Source organism: Sceloporus occidentalis, unplaced genomic scaffold (genome assembly GCF_023333645.1).
Source record: "Sceloporus occidentalis isolate IW3139 unplaced genomic scaffold, rSceOcc1.0.p SCAF_65, whole genome shotgun sequence".
NCBI lineage: Eukaryota > Metazoa > Chordata > Lepidosauria > Squamata > Phrynosomatidae > Sceloporus > Sceloporus occidentalis.
This window is the reverse complement of record NW_028317045.1, coordinates 4,925,157-4,940,000: the sequence shown is the minus strand read 5'-3', so window position 1 is coordinate 4,940,000 and position 14,844 is coordinate 4,925,157. Positions and strand designations below refer to the sequence as shown.

Here is a 14,844-nt window from a genome sequence, read left to right as displayed (position 1 = left end):
CAGTCACAGACCCGTTTGCATCACACTGACACTATACTTTAAAAAAAAATCTTCACTGCCCCCAGGATTTAGATTCCCCTTAGTTTGCCCCCCTTTACCTCTAACTGCACCTTAAGTTAACTTTATTAAATAAATTAACCCTGAACACCCCATTAACCATAACTTCCCCTAAATTAACCCTAAACACCCCATCAACCACAACTGCCCCAAATTAACCCTAAACATCCCTTTAACCATAACTGCCCCTAAACACCCCATTAATCACAGCTGCCCCTAAATTAACCCTAAACACCCCATTAACCATAACTGCCCCTAAATGAACCCTAAACACCCCATTAACCATAACTGCCCCTAAATTAACCCCCACCTCCCCTAGCTTTCAGCAGCCCAAATATTAATTTTATACTTACAGTTAGATGAGTGTCACAGCCATGTGGTTCTGGCCTTCTGGGAGAAGGAAGGGGCGGGGCCAGTTGTCACAGTGATTACAGGGAGGGGCTGGTAAGTAGGAGCTGCTGCTGTGAGTCACTGAAACGGTTTATATAATGAGGGGTATTTTTCAGAGAGTATTTTTCGATAAAAATCGATTCAACTAATCGATAATGAAATTCATTGGCAAAGATTTTCATCATCGATTATTATCGATTTTATCGATTAGTTGTTGCAGCCCTAGTTTTAATAAATGGTCTTACCACAATTTAAACCAATTGGACAGTCCAATCTAGTGGATCACTAGGTTACTATGGTGATAAGGGCACATATCAAATCATAAACCCTTGTGAGTCATGTAGTTTTCAACATTAATTATAAGAAATGCAAATAGTTATCTGAAGAGTAACATTAAAGGTTTATTCTCATAACTAATAAATAATATCCTACAAAACAGGTTATTACAGTGCATTTTCTTGTTTCTCTGCGACTCACTAATCACCAGAATATAGCTTGTAGATGAGTAATGAAGCTTTGTACATTTGATAAGCTGACGGCAATTTCCTAGGAGACCTGGATACTGTCTTCCTGTAAAAGGCAGATGGACATTAAAATGTGTAGTGTTATTAGAGGAAAGTGATACCACAGGGACTTAACCCTGTACAGTTTCTTTTAGAGTATATTGTATGACCATGTCATGCATTGTGACATGCATTGTGTTGTATTATGCCACTTATGAATGAAAAATACATATTTTGTAAAGCTCCATAAAACATGAAATTCAGTCAAGCAGTCTTAATTATGAGATAACCTTGCAGCAGAATATTGATCTTGTGTATAAGCTAGGTAGTCATTTACCCTGGGGAGGTTATTGTTCCATATTAAGAATACATAGTGATCTTAAAGTATCATTTTGCTGAAGAAGAAAAAGGGTTTCTTTGTGGTACAGAAAGTTTTATGTTTTATATCAAAATACACAAAATTCATAATAAATATAGAAATGCACATTTAGTTCAATTCAGAAACATTCATTCCATTTTATAACAGCGGAATTAAAAAGTTGCCTGGAGCAAAAGCCTTTATTGCTTGGCATAAACCTAATGGACTTGATGCCTCTACTTCAATCAATAACTGAGTACCAATGTAACATTCTGTACCTTTCCTCCCATATAATGTCTTAGGGCAGGGGCGTCCAACATGCGGCCCGCGGGCCAAATGCGGCCCGCGAGACCTCGAGGTGCGGCCCGCGTAAGATCGGCAGCCAGGGCAACCGATCTTACACGAGCCGCACCTCAAGCCCTGCTACTTACTTGTGGGAGGGTCTTCTGGACTGCACAGAGGAAGCGGAGTTCACGTGACATCCTACTTCCTCTGTGCTTTAGCAGAGAAGGCAGAGGGAGGCCGCGCCCCCTGCTGAAGTCTGTGAGCGGCATCGAGGAGCTGCAGTGCAGGTAAGGGGGTGGGGAGGGTGTTTGAATGAGTGTGTGTGATTGAGGGAATGAATCCGTGAATGAATGATTATATGAATAAATGAGTGTGTGTGTGTGTGTGTGTGATAGCATGGATGTGTAAGTGCTGGAACCTAGGCATGATGGGACTGTGATTGCTGTTAGCAGTCACACTCCTATCACGCCAAGTCAGCCAGTACATGCTGAAACCTGGCCAGCTGCCCCCCTTGTGTAGTGATGCTGCCAGCAGTATGGGGTCTGCACTTACAGCCACCCTGTACCAGCATGTATTGGCTGACTTGGCATGATAGGAGTGTGATTGCTAACAGCAATCACAGTCCCATCATGCCTAGGTTCCAGCATTTACTGGATGGATGTGTAAGTGCTGGAACCTAGGCATGATGGGACTGTGACTACTGTTAGCAATCACACTCCTATCATGCCAAGTCAGCCAGTACATGCTGAAACCTAGCTAGCGGCCCCCCTTGTGTAGTGATGCTGCCAGCAGTATGGGGTCTGCACATCACTTACAGCCACCCTGTACCAGCATGTACTGGCTGACTTGGCATGATAGGAGTGTGATTGCTAACAGCAATCACAGAGAGCACAGTCCCATAATGCCTAGGTACCAGCATTTACTGGTTGCCTGGGTATGATAGGAGTGTGATTGCTGTTAGCAATCACACTCCTATCATGCCAAGTCATATTGCTAATTTTGTCCAATTGTGTGTTACCTGCTTTTATTAAACATGTGAGTTTTTATTATTATTTTTAAAGGTGGGGGTCATTTTCGGTTTTGGCTAAGTGAACCCTGAATGTTTTGGTCCAGAATTTTCATTTTAGTTCATCCCTAGAATAAATCTAGAGAATCCTGAATTTGTAGTCGCAAAACTTTCAAGGCCCAGAAATCAGTGAGAGGAAGAGTAAAGGTTTTGTGTCATTTTTACTTTATTTTAATCTGCATATTTTATTAAAGGCCATATTTTTTGTCACAGTGAAAAATGAGTGCGGCCCGCGCGCGTATACAATTCTGATGAAGTGGCCCACTGCAGAAAAAACTTGGACACCCCTGTCTTAGGGTAAAGTTAGTATTAAGCGATTCATGTGTAGAATCTAAAAAACAGGCTTATCACCACAGCAACCAATAGAATGGTCACGGCAGTTAAAAAAGAATATATTTTTTTTAAATTCTAATTGTTTTTATACTTCTGTGTACAGGGTTAGGATGGGCAAGTACGCTGTTTCCCTCAGAGAGGTCCTCATTCTCCAAATTAGACTGTCCTGCTCACTCAGGCAGGACTCCACGAGGTCACATAACTCATGGCAAGGTGCGGGAGGTATTCTGTGTGTTGTGGGCGGGAGCGGGCAGTCACACAATATACCTGCGGGTCCTGGCAATCCTGACCCATTTCAGGCATATTTTTTTAAATCCTAATTATCTGTAAATAAATGTATTGAAATAGAAGCTTGCGGGAGCAGGCGCAATTGGACACACATGTTGTGGGAGCGGGTGGGATTGAACACACATGTTGCGGGTGGGAAAGGCCCCAGGCAAGGTAATGTAAGGGCGTCATAGGTGTGCTATGATAGAGTAAGTATGTTTTAGAGTGAGTATGTATGGGACGGCGGACCCGTGATGACGTGCACGTCGTAGGAGGTGGGGATGCGCACCCGCTGTGGAGGAGGAGGGGTCTGATGTGAGACCGAGACACCGCTGCCGGCTTTACGGTCCCACGGCTATCCCGCGATATTTCGCGGCATTCTGCGACGTCCCGCTTGGCCGGTTTGATTATTGGGGAGCCGAACGATCCTGCCGCTCCTGCCGCCTTTGCCCCTGCTGCAGACGGTGGGGAGGCGTTTTTCACTCCTGGAGGTGCTGGTTTCTCCCGGTGTGCTGAGTGGCTGATGCGGGCGGGGGGAGATATATTTGAGAGCGGTGTTGGTCGGAGGAGGAAGATTGTTTGTGTCCCGGCTGTGCAGTGGGAACAAAAAATATAGAGATAATACACTTCACTGAAGAAGACACGCGGGAACTGCAGACTAAATATAACCGATCCCCCTATATCAAAAATACTATAAAAGATCCAAAAGACTTGGAAAGTTTTACATTTTTGTTTTTTTTTCCCAATACTATTGAACACTATTGAAATTTACTATATAGACATTATATCAACTCCCTTTGTGGAGAAATACTCTCCTCTCATAAAATGGCATCTAAAAGAAATTTGAATAGGGACCTCCCTAAAGAGCAATTTAAAAGAGATAAAAAGGAGAAAAAAGAAAAACAACTTGGATCAGTGGCAGAATTCTTTTCTCCTTCTCAAGATAGAACTAAGGAAAAAAACTTAAACATGTCGGCAATTTCTCAGTGGGATGAATCCCAAGATCTTCAAGTTCGTAGCAGTCTTAGCCCCACTTCATCTGTGTCTCAAGACTTTATGCTCGCTCACTTTGAAGAAATTAAGAAGGAAATTTCTAAGGACTCTATAGAAATTAAACAAGAAATAAGTGAGTTGGCCAATAAAATCCTATGTGTGGAATCTAACATTTCAAACCTGGATTTGAACTGTTCAAATTTGAAGGAAACTATTACAAATGTCTCCCAAAGAGTGGATAAAATCGAACTAAAACTTAGGGATTTGGAGGACAGATCAAAAAGAACAAATCTCCGTTTCCGCAACATTCCAGAGACAGTTCCTCAAGATCAACTCAAATCTTTTCTATTTGATTTATTTCAAGCCTTGGGCGTGCCAATAGAAAACTCTGACCTTAAATTAGACATAGGAGGTGTGCTTGTTTGGAGACCTCCCTTTCGAGTGGACCTAAGATGGATTCCCAAAGTTCCCTCAAACTTTTTTGGCATGTTCCTTCTTTCTGCTGAATTGTTTGCTGTTTAGTTGCATTTGGAGAGGGGGACATGTGTTCCCCAAGCTTCTTGGACAGCTCATAGTTTCCGATGAAGTATCTATTGTCTTGTGTTTTTTTTCTTCTTTTGCTGCCTGGGGTCGGGACTAGTGTTTCTTTATTACCTAGATGATTAAGATGTGTTCGGTCAACACGCAGGGTTTGAATTCACCATTTAAGCGCTCTATAGTCTATAATTACATGTGTAAAGAGCAGGTAGATGTCTGATTTCTACAGGAGACTCACTGGAGGAGGTTAGATAGAATTAAATGGGGGGGGGGGTGAAATATCCAGTTTTGATCCATGCCTCTAACTAATCAAAGAAGAAGAGTGGGGTGGCAATAGTTTTCTCCTTCTCCCTCCAAGTTGAAATTAAATATGAATTTCATGACCCTGAGGGAAGATATATAATAATAATCTGTAAGATAGACGAAGATTGGTACACTTTAGTAAACGGATACTTACCAAATACCTCTCCAATATATCTATTGTAGGGCTGCAACAACCAATCGATAAAATCGATAATAATCGATAATGAAAATCGTTGCCAACGAATTTCATTATCGATTAGTTGAATCGATTTTTATCGATTATAAAATGAGGGTTTTTTCAGAGCAAACGCTCTGAAAAATACCCCTCATTATATAAACCGTTTCAGTGACTCACAGCAGCAGCTCCTACTTACCAGTCCCTCCCTGTAATCACTGTGACAACTGGCCCCGCCCCCTTCCTTCTCCCAGAAGGCCAGAACCACATGGCCGTGACACTCATCTAACTGTAAGTATAAAATTAATATTTGGGCTGCTGAAAGTTAGGGGAGGTGGGGGTTAATTTAGGGGTAGTTATGGTTTATGGGGTGTTTAGGGTTAATTTAGGGGAAGTTATGGTTAATGGGGTGTTTAGGGGCAGCTATGGTTAATGGGGTGTTTAGGGGCAGCTATGGTTAATGGGGTGTTTAGGGTTAATTTAGGGGCAGCTATGGTTAATGGGGTGTTTAGGGTTAATTTAGGGGCAGTTATGGTTAATGGGGTGTTTAGGGTTAATATAGGAGCAGCTGTGGTTAATGGGGTGTTTGGGGTTAATTTGAGGCAGTTGTGGTTAATGGGGTGTTTAGGGTTAATTTAGGGGCTGTTGTGGTTGATGGGGGTCTTTAGGGTTAATTTAGGGGATGCTGTGGTTAATGGGGTGTTTAGGGTTAATTTAGGGTAGTTGTGTTTGATGGGGTATTTAGAGTTAATTTAGGGGTAGTTATGGTTAATGGGGTGTTTAGTGTTAATTTAATGATGAGGACTGAGGGTTAATTTAATAAAGTTAACTTAAGGCGCAGTTAGAGGTAAAGGGGGGCAGACTAAGGGGAATCTAAATCCTGGGGGCAGTGAAGATTAACCCAGTACTTATTTATAAAAGTATGGTGTCAGTGTGATGTGAACAGGTCTGTGACTCTATGAGGGGACTATGAGATATCTGGGGGTATAAGGCATATCTGGGGAGGATGGAGAGACATATCTGGGGGTATAAGGCATATACGATATATAAGGCATATGTGGGGAGGGCAGCGTGGCATGTCTGGGAGGCAGTGTGGCATGTCTGGGGAGGATGGAGTGGTGTATCAGGGGGTATAAGGCGTATCAGGCACAGTGGCATATGTGGGGGTAGAGTGGAGTGGAATATGTGGGAGGCAGCGTGGAGTGGTATATGTGGGAGGCAGCGTGGAGTGGCATATGTGGGAGGCAGCGTGGAGTGGCATATGTGGGAGGCAGCGTGGAGTGGCAAGCCTGTGCTCAAATGTGCATAAATTGGGGGGGCTGGTTGGGAAATAAAGACAAGAAATGCATTTTATCAGGTTTTTTTTTTATTCTGCATTTGTATTTAACATCATTTGTGTATTAAATTATTTTAAATAAATGAAAAATGTACCTTCATTTTTTTATCCGATTAATCGATTAATCGAAAAAATAATCGGCCAACTAATCGATTATGAAAATAATCGTTAGTTGCAGCCCTAATCTATTGAAAAAGATTTTAGAACAAGTAGAACCAATTAAGATGGGTAACTGCATTATAGCAGGAGACTTTAACTGCGTCTTAGACATTGAACTAGATACCAAAACCAATAAGAAGAGGATCAGTGATAAAAGGATAAAGTCCCTTGCAAGGACGTTTCAAAATACAATAGCTAATTTTGACCTTTTGGACACCTGGCGAGTATATCATCCATTAGAAAGGGACTATACACACTTTTCTAATGTCCACTTGTAATATTCTCGTATTGATTATATTTTATGTTCCTCTTCTCTGATAGGTCAAGTACAAAAAATAGAAATAAGAAACAACACTTGGTCTGACCATAATATTTTAGTGGCGGAATTTAAAAATAATTTAATTGAGAAAACCAGAACGACGTGGAAACTAGATGATTCTATACTATATAATAAAGAAAATGTGAAGTATCTAGCGGAATCAATAAATCTATTTTTCAAAGAGAATAACCCCAAAGACACTTCTCCAGAAAATAATTGGTGTACATTCAAAGCTTTCTTAAGACGGCTCTTAATAAAATTAAAAACTAAACTTAGGAAGAGCCAAGGGAGGAACCTCAGGGAATTGTATATTTTATTTAACCAGCAGGCTTTAGAAAATAAAAAACATCCTTCTAAGGACAAATTAGAAAAACTCAAAGAGACCCAAATTAATGAAAAGCTGATGGAGAATACAGTTCAAGTAATAGAAAAATGAAAAACAAAATTTTATTGTTGTAGCAATAGGGTTGATAAAATGATGACAAAAAGATTAAGGAAAATAAAAACTAATAACCGAATTAATAAGCTCGTGATAGATAATGGGACTTACCTTACACTAGACGCAATTGGTAATCAATTTAACCATTACTACGAGAAACTATATAATTTGGGTAACACGGTATCACAAAAAGATATTGAACAGTATTTCTAAAATAAATCTACCTCAGATCTCTACAGATCAGAGAGCTTTATTAAATGAAGAAATAACAAAACCTGAAATTAGATTAGTGATCTCCAGGTTAAATAAATATAAAACTCCTGGCCCAGATGGCTTCACAAATTTATTTTTTTAAGAGCTTCAGCTCGCAAATACTTTGATGCTTACCTTTAATTCTATTGTTGCTAAAGGTATATTTCCGGATGAAATGATCAGAGCTAATATTCTCCCGGTCAGGACCGGGGTCCGTTACCTACCTCGCGGCGGGAGTTGTCGTTGCGGGGAACTGGTCCCGGGTGTCAGAAAGCGCACGCTTTCCTCGTGGCGGGGGGGCGTGGTTACGCCCCGGAGGCCGGAGAGGGACAGACAGAAGAGGCCAATCAGGAGGGCGAGGAGCCTGCCTACCGCTCCCATACTAATTACCCTGCCCAGGAGAGATGACCAGGTGTGCCCAGAGGGGGATCAGGTGTGCAGGGGAGGAGACCAGGTATGCCCAGAGGGGGATCAGGTGTGCAGGGGAGGAGACCAGGTGTGCAAGGGAGGGATCTCCAATCAGAGACACTATAAAGACCCTGCAAATCCTACCCTAGTTGCTTGCTAGTTGAGCTGTGTTCCTTGTGGATACCCTTTGGCCTACTACTTGAAGACTTTGTGTTCCCTGCTTGACTTTCTGGTAATTGACCTTTGGCTACCCTTTCTTGGATTCCTCTACCTGCCTTTGCCCCTTTAAATTGGAACTGTGACCACGTTTATGAGACCGCGCTGCCTGCCTTTTTGACCTTGAAAGTGTTTGCTGGACTACGGTACTGTGGTACTATTTGTTTGGACTGTGTATTTAAATTGCCTTATTCATTAAACCTTTTTGTCATCTGATCCTGCGCTACGCTCCGTCTCTGGTTCTGACACTCCCCATCCTTAAAGAAGGTAAAGACTCCTCATTAATATTGATGTGAAATTATACTCCTCTATACTTGCCAACAGATTAAAACTGATTCTTAATACGATTATTAATCGGGATCAGGTTGGTTTTATCCCCAGAAGATCGTCCTGTAATCATATTAAAAGAATAATCAACATCTTAGATCAAGCAGAAAAGAAGTCTATTCCAACTATTATTATGTCAGTCGATGCAGAGAAAGCTTTCGACCGAGTTGGTTGGGATTTTATGAGGAGTACTTTAATTAAGTTTGGAATTACGGGGTGATATATGCGGCAATTATGGCCCTTTACGCAAATCCAACAGCTAGAACAGTGGGACCTAATATATGTGCTAAATGGTTTTCGTTAAAAAATGGTACAAGACAGGCCTGCCCTTTATTCCCCTTGTTATATATCATATCAGTTGAGCCATTAGCTATTGCCATCAGAAGCAATGATAATATACATGGTTTTCCTACAAGATTTCAAGACTTAAAGATCAATCTCTATGCCTGTCACGACCCAGGTAAGCAGGTCGGGTAGGAGCCCAGTAGCAACTGATACAAAGGGTTCCGTTTGTACCCCACGATGCATGACGGTAAGTGGGGTGGTACGGACAGGCGCAATAAAACACAGCACAAACAGTATACGTGGAAAGGTACTGTATTGATATAGGTGATATGACCAACAAGTAAAGGCAGAAAGTCTCTAGGCAGGATGCCCACTGGCAGGGCTGACGGATACGGAGGCCCACTGGATGGGCTGATGGCAGGAGGCCCACTGGCAGGGCTGACGGGTACGGAGGCCCACTGGCAGGGCTGACGGATACGGAGGCCCACTGGCAGGGCTGACGGCAGGTACAGGCAGGTAGCTAACGATATAAGCAGGTAGCTCACGGTACAGGCAGGTAGCTCACGGTACAGGCAGGGTGCAGGTACAAGGCCAAAGCAGAGCGGTCATAACACTACAATGCAAAGGCCCTGACTGCAGGGCTGGGCAGGCTTATAAAGGCTGAGCTAATTAGATAGCAAGGTGCACCTGGACATGATAATCAGCCAGAGAGGTCCTGAGTGGCAAGGGCGGCCACTAGTGGTTGACAACGGGAATGAGCCACACAAAGTAAGAACAAGTCCAGCCAGCGAAGGGTGAAAACGTGACAATGCCGATGATATACTAATCTCTATTATTAATCCACAATCCTCTTTAATTTATCTATTAGAGGAATTTGAAATATATAGTTTGGTCTCAAATTATAAGATGAACATAAATAAAACTTCAATTCTAGAAGTTAAGGTGGACAGTAAAGTAAGAGAACGAATACAAAGCAATTTTGACTTTGTTTGGGTAAAATCAGATTTTGTATATTTAGGCATATATATAACAAAAACAATGACAACAATTTTAGAAACCAACTTTATTCTTCTCCTGAAGCAAACTAACCTTTGGCTAAAAGAATGGAGAAATAAGGAATTCTCTTGGTGGGGTAGAATTAACATTTTAAACTCATATAGAGTTCCAAAGTGGTCATATCTGTTTTCAATGTTGCCAATAAATGTGCCTGAAATATGGTTAAGTTTAGTTCAGAGGAGCTTTGAGTGCTTTGCTTGGAAGGCAAAGAAACCAAGACTGAAATCCACCATACTGGCCCGAAAACCTAAATGTGGCGGTTTGGGCCTTCCTATTATAAAAAATATATTTCTTGCAAACATGACAGTACATATTTATAGATTACAATTAGAGGACTCTATTAATGAAGGATGGTATGATATGGAGTCAGAGGTTAGTGGTAGTAAGGATTTGGCGGGCATTATATGGTACCCCTTAACTTTAGAAAATACCTTAAAGATAAGAAAACAAAACATGATATTGGGTCAAATACTCCCGATTTGGGAAACAATTAAGAGATCTTTAAACCTTCAGAAAGGAGTCCCGACCTTTTCAAAACTTAAATCCGTAGAATACTTTATTCCAAATAAAAACATGGACGACTGGAGAGATAAAGGTATAGAGTCTTTGGACCAACTTATGACTATAATAGGTCCTAAAACGTTTCCACAATTAATACAAGAATATAATCTGAATAATTCCGATATTTTTAAATATTTGAGGATCAAAAATATTCATATTGAAAGAGATAATAAAAGACAACCAGGGGATAATGTCACATATCCAAATAATTTTTTCAGGCAATTCTGTGGACAGAGTGTTATCCAAAAGTCGAGATTTAATTAATTTCATTCTAGAATTTAATTCTATCTATGTTTCAGTAGCGAGAAAACCACCGATTATGGATATTTGGGAAAGAGAATTAAATATAGAAATCGATCTTGATAATTGGCAAAAATCCTTATTTGATGTTACTTTATCTATCCACTCTTTATCTTTGGCAGAAACACAATTTAAAATCTTGAACAGGTGGTACCTGGTCCCAATGAGGATACATAAGATGTATCCTAATTGCTCTGATTTGTGCTGGCGTTGTAGACTGGATAAGGGCAGTTTTCTCCATATATGGTGGAGTTGTCAGGGAGTAAAAAAAATATGGTCAAAAGATATTTGACCTAGTCTATACTTTAACAACAAAAAACATTAATACATCTCCTGTTTCTGCCTTATTACATTTAGGATGGCCAAACTGTAGTCTGAAAGAAAAACAACTAATTATCCATTGCTTCATTACCGTAAAAATAACGATAGCTCGGCAATGGAAACAAGATACTCCTATTTGTTGGAATGTGGTTATCACGCAATTGAAATTTCAGATAAAAATGGAAAGACAACTATATAAATCTTATTTTTATTCTATAAAGAAATTTGTCTTATGGGATTTTTGGTTATAGAATAATTAATTCAATGTGTCCTATAGAGAATTTTTTTTTTTTTCCCTTTTCTATGAGTAATAATTTGGAACCCGGATGATGTTGGCCGTATCACATTATTGAGAGACAATAGAAAGACTGGTATATTTATGTGAACACCTGTCCCCATAGCCCAGGCAGCATAAAGTACTTGTGTTGTTAGTATTACTCAGTTACCAAAGACTAAATTCTGTTTTTACGACTCATAACCTGTAGAGATTAAAACAGACATTTCTACCGTAAGGTATATATGAATAACTGTATGTAAGGTGCCGATGTAATATTAATTGTTTGCTTATGTGTTTTTTTTCTTATGTTTATGTTATGTACTTCTTTTTTTCTTACAAATAAATAAAAAGACTGATTATAAAAAAAAAAAATAGAGTGAGTATGTATGCATGTGTCGGAGTGAGTGCGTGTTGGACTGAATGTGGGCTTTACTTGGCTTTACCTGCCCCCCTGGACCAGAATTCCCCTGGACTAATCTAAGCTTTAATTGTTGTTAATGGTGGTGGAAAATGCATGGTTATATTATATATTAAAATCTATTAAAACCTTAACTATGTTGGTTGATTTTTGAAATTCTTGTTGGCCCATAAATGTGTAATAGTAAGAATTGAGCAGTTATTTTTGATATTATAATATGATAAAATATACTTATTATAGTCATCAGAAAATTCCACTGACTGGCCTATTATTATTATATTTAGGATGATATTTGGCCTTTCTTTTTGCTGGGCCTGGGCCGGGGAGTGTTAGTATATATGCGTGTTAGTTATAAGGGGCCCTCAAGAAAAACTGCACCCGAGCGCCACTAACCCTAGGCTTGCCCCTGTTCTCAAAAGGTGTGCTTACGAGAGCAGCTTAAGGCAGAGTGATGGGAGGAACAATAGATGGGACAATGGGATGGACATGGGGTGTGCTGATAGGAGGGGCATGGGGGCCTAGGTATTAAGACTGGACTGGGCCCCAAGATTTCTGATGACGGCCCTGTCTTTTTGAGACCAAACATTGATTGCTTGTGTATATTGTTTGTAAGTTTATGGGACATGAAGTGCACACATTTGATCCTTTATGGAAAATTTATTTTACACATACTACAAGGCAGAATTATTTGTAAATTGCGAACATACAGTTGTAATTTTGGTATTCTAATATGCCTATTATATTTAAACCAGGATACGGTTAATGGATTTGCCAATGGAGAACGAGGCAGCATTGAGGGCAATGATGTGGTCCTGCGGGTGGTCGAAACAAGTGGACTTATTAAATTTGGTTGGATTAAAGGTGTCCTGGTAAGTTACAAACCAAAAAAACATATGCTTTGATTATCATATTTTCTTTTCTTTTTTTTTATAAACATACAAAAGACAAGAAAAAACATCAGTACAAATCAATGTATATTAATCAAATTACAGAGAGAAAGAGCAAAAAAAATAAAATAAAGTGTGATCTGTGGAGAAGAGTATGCTCATGTGCTGCCATATCTTTATATTTGAATAAATTGAAAATTTCACTAATATGCTGTGTACGGGTTTGATTAGCTTTCCTTTATGTCTTCTATATTTTTTTTTATCCTGTCGCAGGTCCACCAAACATGTAAATAAATCTCCCTCTGGTTTATTACATCTCCAACATTTTGAGAACCGATATGGAAACATTTTCGCTAAGTTTTTTAGGTGTTAGATACCATCTGTGTATCATCTTATAAAAGTTTTCTAAAATATTTAGACAATGTATATGCTTCCTTATTCTGTTAATCGTTCTTATCCGCTCTAATTGAGTTGTTTCTTGACTGAGTTCCTCATCACACACTCGAATAACCGGGGATTTTATATCTGTTTTTAAACTTGAGATCAGCTCTCTGTATTGAGAAAATGGGGGGGTCTCTTTTTGAATCGTCCAACAGTCTTTTTATTTTGTTCATGGGTTCGGTATATTTTTTGGGTAGTGTAGCTTTAATATACCCTTTTACTCTCAGAGAGTATTCGTTTTTTAGTTGTAAAAATGATTTACACTTATTATCTGTTAGTAAATTTTCTATATGGTGGACTCACTTCTTTTCCCACTTTCGTAAAATCTAACTTATCTTATGTTCATACTTAATACTTTAATTTTTCTTGATGGGGTTATTTTATTTCTTCATTTGAGGCGGGATTTTAACCTATCCCAGTAGGTCATACTGCAAGAAATTACTAGGCTATCTAATTTCTGCTGTTTTCCTCTTCTTTCCCAATGACTTAATTCTAATGAATTTGAAATGGCTGATTCAATTTTATAGCCTTTTTTAAGTCTTCATTTTAAGTCTTCTTCGGTTATATTTTTATGATTCAATTTTGTCAGCCTTATCAAACAGTATATATCATGGTGTTTTTCGATATTAGATACTCCCAAACCACCTTGTTTTATTGTTTTCGATAGTATTTCATGGCCAATCCTCATTTTTTTGCCTATCCATATATATTTGGTAAATGCGGATTGAATCATCTTCAACCATGGTCTGGGGAAATTTAGAGGGATCATCCTAAATAGATAAAGCCACTTAGGCAGTATGTATGATTTTATTACATTGATGCTACCTTTTCTTTTAGCAGGGGCAAGAAATTGGCTTCAACAATGTGTTCTGGGTTTGAAATGATATTAATACCCAGGTAGTTCAAGCCTTCAGCTTACCAGACAAAACTATATTTGGACTGTTGATTATTAAGCAATTATAGTACAAAATTATAGGAGTGGATCCATCATAAGGCTAGCTTGAATAATAATGGGACCCTGGACAAGCCTCCTTTTGTGGGCATCCCCTGTCATACCTGTGCAGTGTGATGGAGGTAGAGATCTGTGTAGACATCAGCACAGATCTTTCCACTAGCAAATTCTCCTTAGAGGTCTATTTACGGATACGGGTCCAGGATATTGTGCAGACTGTGAAAGAAATCAAATGGACAGCTCTGTTCCAGCTACATAGATGTCTACCAACAGTGCACCCTTAAATGTGTACCTAGTGGCTGTGGTTGCAATCCAATGTTTATGGTCTCTAAGGTAAATCGGAGCAGCTTACACTTTTACCTGGTGTTAAAGGACACCCAGAGCCCAGAGTCAGCAGAAAAATAACATTGGTTTAATAAGTTTATTTACCACTTTGTACCAGAATTGTTGTTTCTATATAACCCTATTATTTCACTTGTTGAAATGTAGTTTGCAGTTTATCTTGATAATGTATCCATACAGGTACGATGTTTGCTGAATATCTGGGGGGTAATGCTATTCATGAGGCTGTCCTGGATTGTTGGCCAAGCTGGTTTAGGTGAGCCAATGCTTCTGTTTTTATA

The 14,844-nt window shown here is 39.6% G+C and overlaps 1 protein-coding gene across 1 annotated transcript in view; it reads left to right on the top strand.

Annotated features, from left to right (window-relative positions):
• Positions 1 to 14,844, top strand: part of LOC149286989 (solute carrier family 12 member 2-like) — an 82,016-nt gene that overhangs the window by 13,255 nt on the left and 53,917 nt on the right. Inside the window, exons 2-3 of the mRNA XM_089493587.1 lie at positions 12,694 to 12,810; positions 14,744 to 14,819. Coding sequence (XP_089349713.1) covers positions 12,694 to 12,810; positions 14,744 to 14,819 — 193 coding nt within the window. The remainder of the gene's footprint in view (positions 1 to 12,693; positions 12,811 to 14,743; positions 14,820 to 14,844) is intronic.